Source organism: Aotus nancymaae, unplaced genomic scaffold, assembly GCF_030222135.1.
Source record: "Aotus nancymaae isolate 86718 unplaced genomic scaffold, 86718_ANA_hifiasm-v0.15.2.pri h1tg000019l, whole genome shotgun sequence".
NCBI classification, from domain to species: Eukaryota; Metazoa; Chordata; class Mammalia; order Primates; family Aotidae; genus Aotus; species Aotus nancymaae.
In genome coordinates, this window is record NW_026988431.1 from 42,414,803 (window position 1) to 42,428,394 (window position 13,592).

Genomic DNA, 13,592 nt, shown 5'->3' on the forward strand with positions numbered 1-13,592 from the left:
CTTCGAGTGAGTGTTAACTTTTGTATCTATAACATGAAAGATAATCATCACTACCATTGAGGGATGTTTTGCTGTGTGGAAGGAAATGAGGAGAAAGGGACTATTATCTATCAAACCATCTCTTACTTACTATATCTAGCTTGCTAAAAATTAAGCACAATCCAAATGTATAAAAATTCAGATAATCTGAATAAAGACCTCAGATTCCTCTGCTTCCTGATGTGAGAAATGTCAGTGATTAAAAGCAATATGCAGGTAGTTTTTCAGATATTTAGTGAAAAGAATCATCTGGAGCAAAGAAAGTGAAAAAGCTTAATGGAAATACGATATAAAGCAGAGGACAGCTACATCAGAAGATGCTTTAGTTGCTGTACAACTATGACTTTATCACTGTACACTTTTAAAGAGAAATTACCATTGCCCCAATTTACACATTTCTTCTGTGCCTAATTTTGTTGAAAACATCACCTGAGCTTTTAACTCTATTCCACCATAATGAACATGATCATAGCAGCAGCTATCCCTAATTGAGAGCTTTCTGCTGAAACAGGCTGAAGAAACTTGGGCTTAGAGAAGGTAGTTCTCACCAGCCCCCAACACATTAGAGCTGGGGTTGAATTGGAACTGGAGTCTATCTGGCTCCAAGCCATGGGCTGCTTCTGATTTATTATTCCTGTGGCCTTAGGAAAGGACAAGGAAATAAACAAGGCTCAGAATATTCCAATGAGCTAAGTCTGGTTCAATCTGGCATGTGTGTGCAATGTTAATATGTAGTGACTATGACACAAGAGACATTGAAGCAGCCCTGTAAACATGAGAGGCAAAGATGTTTAAAACATTCTGTGAATATATAATACATTAGAAGAGGCAGGAGCTGTATGGATGGAGAGTAGATTGTGGTCTCATCTACCTATGTCTTCTGCAGCTATTTCTAACACCAACAACCCATGTGCAGAAAACTATCGGGGCTCTGCACCAGAGTCCGAGAAAGAGACAAAAGCTGTCACTGATTTCATTAGAAGCCACCTGAATGAAATCAAGGTTTACATCACCTTCCATTCCTACTCCCAGATGCTATTGTTTCCCTATGGATATACATCAAAACTGCCACCTAACCACGATGTCTTGGTACGTAGAAAAAAGCTTATGGTTTATGCATCGACGCCACCATTGACTTTCAGTCTGTTCTTCATTAACTTAGGTATGTTGAAAAAAATTCACATTTTAATGTCAAAGAAAAGAACTAATGAAATTTGCCTTGAAGTTAAAATCATAATCTTTAGATTAATTTTTCACTGATAAAAATATATAGCTAGTAAATTATTTTAATATGACTCTCAAGGAAAAAAATCAGGTAGAAATGTCTGTATAAGGCACAGTAGAAGTCTATTACTACACAGCTCACTGCGAAGTTTAACATATACCCTGGGTCTACAGCAAAATCATGCACAGAAAAAGCCCTAATAGAATAGCAAAGACATTCACTAGCCCTGCCCCCGAGACACCAGATTTAAGAAGACACATTTTATTTTTATCTTCCTAATCAACTGGGAAATTATATTATTTTACTATCCAGAGAAGATTATAAATGTTTGTGAAGCTTCCTCACTAAGAATATGTTATCTTTCCAAAGCTATGATCCATTAAGCACCATTTTTTTCTATTAAAACTGATTTGATAATGTCAGCTTTAAAAAAAATTCTGCATATGGGTTCCAATGAATGACAAGAAGTGACAGAATGAATGGGTGGATAGAGGGATAAATATTTTGAATTGCTATAGAAGAAATAAAACAGATAAAGTTTAGTGGCCCTAATCCCATGGTGACTGGCAAATATAGCACGTCCAGTAAAAGTGGTAGTTCAGATACTGCCTCATAAAATTTTTTAAAATTCTTAAGAGAGTACAATTTTCATTTTGACCTCAGTCAATTGTATTCAGCACAACAGCATTTAATATTAATTGGAGCAGAGATTTGAATCAGTCATTAAAATCATCTCTGTATATACAACAAAGAAAACATACCATCAATATATGGCCCATAGTCATTTATTATCCAGTCTAGGTGATAATCTGAGCCCATGAGTTCACTTAATGTATACAAAGGTTCAGCACTGCAATATCAATACACTGTTAGGAAAATGACACTATGGGTTAAAAAAATACATATATCCCCAAATAAAAAACACTTTGAGTAAAATGGGAATTCTTCCATAGCAACTAAATTGATTAAGAAAAAGTATTTCTTGGTTATAAACAGTATACATATAGTCTTTCAAAAGTCTTTATTTGTGAGTGCAAATATGTTAGTAACTATATTCCATTAAAATTCATTCTGACAGTCATTCTCACAGCATGAAACACTTATGTGTATTAAAAGGTCATGACAAAATGGCACTCTGAAAGAGATGCCCTAATTAACAACTATTTTAAAGAGGGGTCAACTGCCCTTCTTCCCTTGGAATGCTGAAGTCAGATGAATAGAGAAGATCCTGTAGCAATACAAACCTGTCAGGGACCAAGGAATGTAGAACATGAGAGAAACTGGAGAAACTTCCAGAAGAGACAATTATCTGAACCCCCCCCCAAAAAAAACTGAGAGGAAAAATAATGTCTATTTTAAAAGAAAGGGATGAGGAGGGAGAAAGAAAAGGAAGGGTAGAAACACAAAATGAGATATGACATTACTGTATATAATTGACTGCATATTTAAGTCTTTATAATTACTGCATATTTACTGAAAATGTTTCTTAACCATTTATTTTATTTTGATCTTCAAATTCCAAATAACTAGTAAATTCGACTTTTTTCATCCCTAGTAATGTACATATTTACATATGTATGTATGCATGGGCTTTGGTTTTGTTAAAACTTGGAATTGAATTCTGGCTTCACCAGTTGCAAGTATCTAGGAAATAGTACCATCCATCTCATAGGGTTGTTATGAGTCTTGAAACTAAAAATCAAGGGCTAAGCACAGTGTCTAATCTGTAAGAAAAATTCCATAAAAATTGCATACATACATGATTACATATTCTTCAGTATTTACACAGTATTCTATCATTTCACTCTAACTTTCCTTTTTCTCCAGGCCAAAGTTGCAAAGATTGGCACTGATGTTCTATCAACTCGATATGAAACCCGCTACATCTATGGCCCAATAAAATCAACAATTTGTAAGTTGTTCCTCTTATTTACTGAGCACTTTTTCCCTAATTATTTTTATAAATATTAAAGAAAATGATGGAATTTGTAATTCAGGTCAGAACATCTGGAATTGTTAATTTAAATTTCACTTTTCACAGGAATTCTGAATTATATATGAATCTAGGGAATAGATTCTGCCCTTTTCTTGGGATAACATTTTTCTAGAAACAAATTATACTGGCCTTGGTTACAAGGTCAACAGAAGCTATTAAGTCAAGACAGATTTACAGTTTAATTCATATACCTTCCTGTTCCTCACCTCTACCACCAACAAGGTGGTGTCTTTCCAGGAACTAACAAAAATTCACTGGAGTGAGAAAAAAAATAATTAGCCAGGTGTGGTGATCTATGCGTGTAGTTCCAGCTTCTCTGGAGGCTGGAGTGGGAGGATCATTTGAGCCTGGCTGGGAAGTCAAGACTGCAGTGAGCTGTGATCGTGCCACTGCACTCCAGCCTGTGCAACAGAGCAAGACCTCATCTAACAAACAAAAAATTAGTTGGAGCAGTCTATACTTTTTTTTAACCATTTGGCTTTAACTGGACTCTCTTACTTGCCTTGTCTCCATGTAAGTATGGTGTTTTCCTAGTTCCTGACAGGAAAACAGAAAATCAGTTTCAGTCCCTCTGGTCATGTAAAACAAGTTATTTGTCCTTCTCACTTGCTCCTTCTCACTATGTTCAACTGAAATCTGTGTAGTGAACTAGAAAGGAGACCACAAGACTCTAGCTCTGTCACTTTTATATTCTCAGCACCATTTCTTACTCTTCACTATTTTAAATTTGTGTTGTCTTTGTGTGTTTTTAAGTTATTGACTTGGATTTCTTGGCCTTGGTTTTCTTGTATCTTATTCTATATACAAGGAATCAGTAAATTTTTTTGTGTAAAGGGCCAGATAGTCAATAGAAGATACAGTCTCTGCTGCAGCTACTCAACTGGAGCATCATAGCTGAAAAACGGCCGTAGACAATAAGTCAGCAAATGAGCATGACTATGTGCCAATAAAACTTCATTCACAGAAACAGGAGGCTGGCCAGGATTTGCCAACGCCCATACTTTATACTAAATAATACCTACAAATTTTTATGGAGTCTTAACAAGTTAGGCACTGTGCTTAGCCCTTGATTTTCACAATCTCAAGCTTCACAACAACCTATGCCCACCTATGAGGTGGTCATTACTATTTCCCAGTTACTAGTAACCGGCAAAGCTGGAACTCAATCCCAGGTTTTAACAAACAAAAGCCCCTGATCTTGCCCACTGTGCATACTGTTTGCACATTTGGATTTTGTAGATGAAATATCCAGGATTTTCTGTTTTTAAGCAACAACCAAAAAATCCATTTGAGTATCACCAAAGACCATTAACTCAAATCCTAGGAAGTGAGTCCACTTTCTGCTCTCATAGCAAGCTCCCACTAATCTTAGTTTGGGGATGATTTCGGAAAACCTACCTTTTCTCCAAACCAAGTTCAAGCTTCAGTTCTTAGTCATAAAATTTATACAAAATTCTCAGTGAAACTTCTCAAAAGCAAGAATTATGCTTCGGATTTCCTCTTAGACCCTATAATACATAGCACAACGCAGGGCATGGAACCACAGCAGAATTAGTTCCCATAAACTTGTTCAATGAAAATGGTGTCCTGGCTTATTCAAAAGAAGTGAATGTGGGTTGAAACCACAACAGGACTGGGCTTGATTAAGCCTGCATCATTCTCTAGACCAAATATCCAACATTTTTTAGCATGAAGACTGCCTTTTGACTTAAAAATTTCATGAACAACCCTACCACCACCAAACATACACTCATATTTTTATTACACTTTCAGAATCTATGCATTAAAAATATATATGTACATATGAATCCATGGATTCATTGCACCAATTTTATCTGGTAACAGTTTGTAAGTCACTTTTGTAATCCCAGCTAAAAGTATAAACTTGGAACTAAAAGTCTGCATCCTCAGCAATGGCTATAGAATTTGAAAATGCTGGAATCAACATATACAGTTTCTAGGGCTTATTTATTAGAGGCTTCTTTGGCAGAACTGGAAAATGACTAAAAAGTGGAAAAGTCCCATTTCTCAACCACATTCATTAACAATCACCTATCCACCAGTCACTGTTAAAGTGCTGAAGAGAAAGTGTAGTGATACAGATGATCCCCAGCATCCACGTAGATCTTGCTACAACCTAGCCATGCTGGGAACTCATTACACATACAAGCGGATGACCACAAGATTGCAAAATAGACGCTATGTACCCAGCTATGTGAGTGCACAAAAAGTAAGCAAAGAACAAGAGGACAGACTAACATTAGTTTAAAATGGCAGCCCACTTAGTAGATACTAGTAAATAAGCCACCCAGACATCACGTAAGAGCAATTCCTTTAAGCAAGAAAAACACACATATTCTTAGAGGAAAAGAACAAAGCATTCCAAACAGGAACAAACTTTGCAAAAGGCAATTAAGGCATCAAATAAGTATCCGTATGCGTGTGTGCGTGCATGTGTGTGTGTGTGTGTGTGTGTGTGTGTGTGCATCTACAAAAGTATGAGAATACAGAGCTATGCATGGCACTGCATTAAGATCTCTTAATGAACAAAAATGTATGGTGTACCCAGTAGCAGGTCAGTATATTGGATGGTGTACCCAGTAGCAGGTCAGTATATTGGAGCTTTCAGAGATAGATGAGAGGACTTAGGAGGCAATAAACTACTCTTAAGGAAGTCACATTCTAACTGGAAGGAGCAGATAGCCAAAACTACCATAGCTCCATTCCATCATGTGTCACTTTCAAAATGGAAAGATAGGGTCAAGAGGAATTACTGTTCTATTTAACTGTGCAGCACTATTTAAAATTTTTGTTAGACTAAAACATTTTAAAGTCATTGAGATTTAAAAGAATTTCCTTTGTCGTGCAGTGCTGCAGCAGCTTAATTAATGATAAAGATTTCTAGGACAGACTGCTTTAATAAAGCATCTGATAGAATGCTCATCAAACATTCATGAGAAACAGAGGGTAACAAAGGAGTTGACTTGGTAAGAATAAAAAATAAAAACATGATTAAAGTTTAGTCATTCCAATAACCTGATTGTCACTTAACATGTCCCCAGATTTAGGAAAAGCATCTAGAATTTGCCAGTGTTTTTTTCTCTTTGACTTGATGAAGACAGAAAAAAAGGACTGGGGGAGAATTTTTTTAAGCCCAACTTATGGAGGAGCTCTGGCTTTCAGAAAAAAAATATGTTTGCTATTTGAACATGAGAAGCAAATATATCAGATAAGTTAAAATCATAAATTTTGAAACCAGGGAGAAACATAGGCAATGATCTAATCCATGGTTCTCAAGCGTGAGTTCCCATTAGAACATCAGGAAGCTTTTAAAATACATGGATGGTTAGACTTCCATTCCCAGAGATTCTGATTTCATCAGTCTGAGGTGGAGCTCAGGCACTCAATTTATTTTAAAGTATCTAAAGTGATTCTAAGATGAAACCAGGGTTGAGAATCACCAATCTAAGCTAAACCTCTCATTTATAGACTGAAATTCAGATACAGGAAGATTTTATCACTTTAAGGCAGAACAAAAACAACAATCAGCATTCCAAACCAGAGTTAAAATAGTATACCTTCCACTTTGCCCCAAAGCAGCAATACTGAGATGGCGCAAAAATGTAAATAGTAATGTTTAATGTGAAATTATTATATATGCATATAAACGGCATATCCAATCCTTCATCATCTTAGAAATACCTAAATATAGTACCTAGTGAGCAAGAATAGTTATTTGAGTTGATAAGAAGCAAGAAGCTTGCATTATTAATAAAATTCATCTGTGAGCCACATCATGAATTAAATAGTTAATTTCAAAGTACATATCTCGTAGCTTCCTGCATGCACCAAAATTGCTAGATCTACCCCTGATTCTCAACCCAGTGCTCTTTCTTCACATTCTACATATTCTGCTTTTTCAGAATTTACATTCTGAAAAATCTAAGAATGTAAATTCTGAAAAAGACAAAGTTAAGACCTGTAGTTTGTAACACCAAATCTCTACTTACTAAGAGACGTTCAAACTGATATTACAGAAAAATATTTCAGTTTATGCTCGTGTATCTCTGGATTTAGCTCTTGCTTCAAATATAATTTTCACTTAGTGTTGATATAAAAGTATAAGTTATATTGAATACATTTAAATAATACTTTTTTAAATGATATAATTTTTTAGAAAACACTGTATCAAGTAAGCAATAAATGCAGCACACATTAAGTTACCAGTGTCACTTTATATGGATCCCTTTGGGCTGAAATCACATTTCCAGTTTGGTATAGTTTCATTTTGATTTGTTCTAATTGAATTTGTTGCACTCAATACTATGCCTTGAAATAAGTAGGAAATATTTTCTTAATATTGAACATACTCAGAATATGCTGTCAACAAAAACAAAATTATCTGATAGAACTGAGTAAAGGCTTTGTATTGGCTAGACTACAGAGTGGCACAAAGGTAGCACAGTACACTGATTAACAGCATGAACTCTGAAGACATAGCCTGAGCTTGAATCCTGATTCAACCATCTACTAGCTATGTGTTTTTCAGCAAGTTGCTTAATCTCCCTGAGCCTAAGTTTCTTCTTCTGTAAAATGGTAATTGTTACTTACATTTGGGATAGGAATTAATTAAATTAGTTAACATACATAAAGAACATAAAAGAATACTTTGTATTTAGCAAGTGATTATTACTACATTTTATAAATGCATATACATGTTTTAGTAGGTACACATGGAAATAAAGAAAAGGCTAAGTATCATGTTAAACAAATTGAGTTCTGGCCAGGCACAGTGATACATGCCTATAGGCCCAGTTATTCAGGAGGCTGAGGCAGAAGGATCACTTGAGCCTGGGATGTTGAAGCTACCGTGAGCCATGATCGTGCCACCGCACTCCAGCAAGGGCAACAGAGTGAGACCCTGTCACACACACACACACAAAAAGAAGTTGTATATTTTTTTCTCAAAGTAAAAACTTTCAATGTTGTATTTATTTTATTTATTTAGTTAGTTTTGGTTTACAAATTTAAGATCAAGAAGATACAAAATGTATTCTACTTGATAGCATCATATAATTATGAAAAATCAAATTCTATATCTTCCCAGTCACCACAATTAATCTTAATGAGAAACTTAACATAAAGTAAATCTCTCAAAATAGAATAGTTATACCCTTTAACCCTTGGAAATCCCAGCAGTTTACTCAACTGTAAATAGAGAGCTACTGCAGTTAGAAACTGGCTCAGTTTATTAAAATGTCTAGCATACCCTAAATTATAAGACATAATTCCTATTTACTTTACCTCCTTTGCTACCAAACTTGCATCTGAGCATGAGTTCTTTCTCATGAACTTAAATCCAACTAGCTAAAAGTGGCAATTTTCTTGATCACTGAAGCCAGTATCTATTATTTCAGCTCACATGTTCCATCAATTCTATGCAATATTTGACCCTGTTAATAACTCTTCTTCTTGCCATTCCCTTGGCTTCCCTGGCTTTGAACTCTACTGGTTCTCCTTCCTTCTCCTTTTTTTCTACTCTTTCCACTGACTGCCTCTAAAAGTAGACATTTTCCAAAAAATGGAGTACAATAAACAGATACTTCCCCAGGTTCTCTCCTCAGGTCCCTCCTCTTCCGTCTGACTGTCCTCATCAGGAAATGACCTCCATCCCCACAGGCTAGAATCCCCCATTTGTTACTTAGGGCACCAGGCAATCACCTTTATCCACTAAGTGAACCAACCAGACCAAAATATCAATGCAAAGCCTTTGAAAACTATATTGGCTGAGTGCAGTGGTTCATGCCTGTAATCTCAACACTTTGGGAGGCCGAGGTGGGCGGATTACCTAAGAACAGGAATTCAAGACCAGCCTGACCAACATGGCAAAACCTCATCCCTACTAAAAATACAAAAATTAGCTAGGTGTGGTGGCACATGCCTGTAGTCCCAGTTACTCAGGAGGCTGAGGCAGGAGAATCACTTGAACCCGGAGGTTGCAGTGAGCCAAGATCACACCACTGCACTTCAGCCTGGGCAATAAAGTGAGACTACATTTCATTAAAATAAAAAAAAAAAAAAAACTGTCCGGGCATTGTTGCACACACCTGTAAGCACTTTGGGAGGCCGAGGCAGGTGGATCACCTGAGGTCAGGAGTTCAAGACTGGGCTGACCAATATGGTGAAACCCCATCTCTACTAAAAATATAAAAATTAGCCAGGCATGGTGACCAGCACCTGTAGTCCAGGCTACTCAGTAGTCTAAGACAGAAGAATTGCTTGGACCTGCGAGGCGGAGGTTGCAGTGAGCCAATATTGTGCCATTACATTCCAGCCTGGATGACAGAGCAAGACTCCATCTCAAAAGAAAAAAGAACGCGGTGGCTTATGCCTGTAATCCAAGCACTTTGGGAGGCCGAGGCGGGTGGATCACGAGGTCAAGAGATCAAGACCATCCTGGCCAACATGGTGAAACCCTGTCTCTATGAAAAATACAAAAATTAGCTGGGTGTGGTGGCATGTGCCTGTAGTCCCAGCTACTCGGGAGGCTGAGGCAGGAGAATTGCTTGAACCCGGGAGGCGGAGGTTGCCGTAAGCCAAGATCGTGCCACTGCATTCCAGCCTGGCACCTGGTGACAGAGCGAGACTCTGTATCAAAAAAAAAAAAAAAAAAAGAAAGAAAAAGGAAATACTACATTGTCATCAGTACCACAAGACACAAAAGTAGGCCAGGGCCTGTGTACTAAACCTAAACAGGGTGAGTACCTGCTTATTTGAAGATTTAAGTTACAATTTTGTATTTAATGTGATAGCCAAAATGTCTAGAATATAATCAAAAATCACTTGCAATACTAAAAACAAGAAAAATTACCGCTTGACTACAAAAAGACAATCCATGGATGCCAACACTGAGATGATTTAGATGTTGGAATTTCAAACACTGGGAAATAATTTCAAAGTTGCCATCATAAAACATTCCCTCAATAATTACAGAAGGCTTTGAAACAAATGAAGAAATGGAAAATATCATCAAAGACATTTAAGATATAAAAAGGAACCAAATGGAAACCATAGAACTAGAAAATATAATAACCTGAACAACAACAAAAAGCTGGAGGGGCTTTAATAGCAGAATAAATATGACAGAGGGAAGAATCAGTGAACATCAAGACAAAACAACAGAATTCACCATTCTGAAGACAGAAAATAAAAAATAAAGCCTCAGGAACAGACGGCATAATAATAAAATATCCAACATTGATGTCATCAAGGTCCACGGAAAAGACAGATAAAGGGAATGAGAGATGAAAAAACAGTTGAAGAAATGAAAGCTGAAATATCCTATATCTGACAAAGACATAAACTAACATGGTCAAGTAGCTGAGTGAAACCCAAACAGGAATGACCCAGAGAAACTCAAATCAAAGCACATCATAATTAAACTGAAAACTAGGCAAAGAAAAAAATCATAAAAGGAATCAGAGAGAAATGATCTAGAGTTAAAAACAATTCCAGTGACAGCAGATTTTTCATTTGAAACCATGAAAATCAAAAGGAAGTGACATTTTCTCAAGGGCTGAATAAAAAAAAACTTATCAACGCTAAATTCAATAAATTCAATATCCATCAAAACCATTTAGAAATGAAAGAGGGAATAAATACATTCTCATACAAAAGAAAATCAGGAGATGTGTCCCTTGCACACCTACTCTTAATGGCTAAAGAAACCCCTCTAAACATGAAGGAAATAATCACAGAAAAAGCCTTGGTACTGCAGAAAGGAAGGAAGAAAAATGGATTAAGTATAAATAAATTAATTAAATAATAGACTATCTTTTGTCACATGATAATTAAATCAAAATCATGTCTATTTATATGATGTTCAATGTATTTAGAAAAGTACTAAAGACAATTGTATTCTAAAAGTGGGAAGAGAAAAAGGATCTAAAAAGAAGTAAAGTTTCTACGCCTCACCTGACATAGTAAATGTCACAAGGATTTTTAAGCTTTACTCACAAACTCTCATCACTCCCTTTGCTCTGATCCAACTGGATCTCACTGGTTCCTAACAAGGCCTCCATGCTTTTCTATCTCTGTAGTTCACTGGCCAGAAATCCTTTCTTCCATCTCCAGCTGAAAACACACTATCCTTTCTTCAAGACTCTCCTCCAATACCATCTCCTCCATCATGAAGGCAGTATTTGAGCTGGCACTGGGCATGAAAGGCAAACTCCTCATCAAGAATAATCTCTTTTTTCTTTTAACTCTTGATAAAAAGTTGTAGCTTTTCTATGGTACTTAGCATATTCTGCTCTGCCTCTATTGACTTATATCTTGACTTCTGCCTCCTAAATTGTAAGTTACTGAAGACACCAGTAGCATCTTCTGCATTTTTATACCCTGCACCAATTACTCTACTCAGTGCCAAGAAATATGTCTTATAAATATTAAAGGTTTAATAAATATTTGGTGACAAATTTAAGAGCCAACACTATCTCTTTTCATCAAAATATCCCTTCTCTCTTTCTTCATCACAGCTTTGAATTCTTAATTTTCAAATTTTTCAAACCTTTCAAGTGTTATTGTTAGTTAAACTCATTACTTGTCCTAGAACATAAGTGCCTTTCCATAAAAAAAAAAACCTTTTCTATCATGTAAAGCAAAATATGAGTACATAAAGGCAATTATGGTATGTATATGCACCTGTATATATATATAGCTTCTAGATGTGTGTTATATTTATATAACCTCTAGATGTGTTTATATTTCCAATCTTTTTACCAAAAAATAGATTCTTGAGTTAAATTTCATAAAAGTTGACATGGAAATTTTGAATTAGGATATTAAATATGTCTTTAAAATAACTAATTTATATTTTCTTGGTCTTTTGAGTATGAAATAGTTTACCCCAGCAATATGAATAACAAGACACCTAAGCTATAAGAAGGAATGCAATTCTGTGTAGCTGGTGTGTATAGTTTTTCCCTGGTGGTTTTCAATGACCAGTGACTCCTTACCTGGTTTTCTCAGCTGCTAGCACTTGCTCTGAACACTTGCCCTGAACACCTCCATCTGCAGAAATACGTGCCTAGGAAATAAACTCAACTTAGTACTGACGCAACCAAAATGTAATTTTTTTAATGCAGCACACATTTGGTGGATTCCAAAGTTATGATTATGTTTTACTATGCACTCTGTACTATTCAGACCACTATTCTCATTCATTACTGCAATTAACTGTACACATAATTATTTTTTATTGCTAATTATACACCACTGATTTCCATTTTTAAAAAAATTAGCATTTGTCTCTAATTAAATATTTACTGCTTGTGTTTTACAGACCCAACATCAGGTTCTTCTTTAGACTGGGCTTATGACCTGGGCATCAAACACACATTTGCCTTTGAGCTCCGAGATAAAGGCAAATACGGTTTTCTCCTTCCAGAATCCCAGATAAAGCCAACCTGCAGAGAGACCATGCTAGCTGTCAAATTTATTGCCAAGTATATCCTCAAGCATACTTCCTAAAGAATTGCCCTCCTTTTGGAATAAGCCAATTAATCCTTTTTTTGTGCCTGTCATCAGAAAATCAATCTTCAATTATCCCTAGATGCAGCTTCTATATCACCTGAATCCTTCTTGGCTCATTTAAGTTCCGAGTAATCGCTGTTTGCTTTTACTTACTTGCAGTAGCACCATAACAAAGTAGCTTTAAATGAAACCTTTTAACTACCTTTCTTTGCTCCAAATGAAGTTTGGACCCAGCAGAAAGCATTATTTTGAGTATTTTGAAAGATGATATACAGTGAGGCACAGAAAATAAATGAAAACCTTCTGTTTCTCACAGATTTTCACCATGTGGCTTCATCAATTTATGTGCTAATACAATAAAAAATAAAATGCATGTAATGTTTTAAAATTCATCTTTTTTGATACACTACATTCTCTGTATTTCTCTATAGCATTAATAATCAACATTAATGTCAATCATTCAGTCTGTTAGTAAGAAAGAATATCTTCAATTTTCAAAAGCATAATTTGCCTATTTTGTTTTTCTGCTAGAAGAAAACATTGTTTATATCCTCAAAAAAGCAAAAGTATGTCCCAGCAGGAAATAAAGTGGTTCATATAGGATGAATCTCAGTCCTTTACACAACCAATCCAGTTTTCATCAGCATAATGTACATTAAATTCAAGATAGTTTCATTTAGCCTGCCATAATCAGAAGAAACCACCTGCTAAAATATCTCAATGCCAGTACAGACACGGCCAAGGCTGTCTGGTCAGCTGTGAACCCTGCCCTCCTAATGGATAGAAAGGAAGCCTGGA

The 13,592-nt window shown here is 35.9% G+C and overlaps 1 protein-coding gene across 1 annotated transcript in view; it reads left to right on the forward strand.

Annotated features, from left to right (window-relative positions):
* Positions 1 to 13,186, forward strand: part of CPA3 (carboxypeptidase A3) — a 30,572-nt gene extending 17,386 nt beyond the window's left edge. Inside the window, exons 9-11 of the mRNA XM_021669563.2 lie at positions 926 to 1,128; positions 3,092 to 3,176; positions 12,604 to 13,186. Of these exons, the coding sequence (XP_021525238.1) occupies positions 926 to 1,128; positions 3,092 to 3,176; positions 12,604 to 12,791 (476 nt within the window). The 3' untranslated portion in view covers positions 12,792 to 13,186. The remainder of the gene's footprint in view (positions 1 to 925; positions 1,129 to 3,091; positions 3,177 to 12,603) is intronic.
* Positions 13,187 to 13,592: the final 406 nt, after the last annotated feature.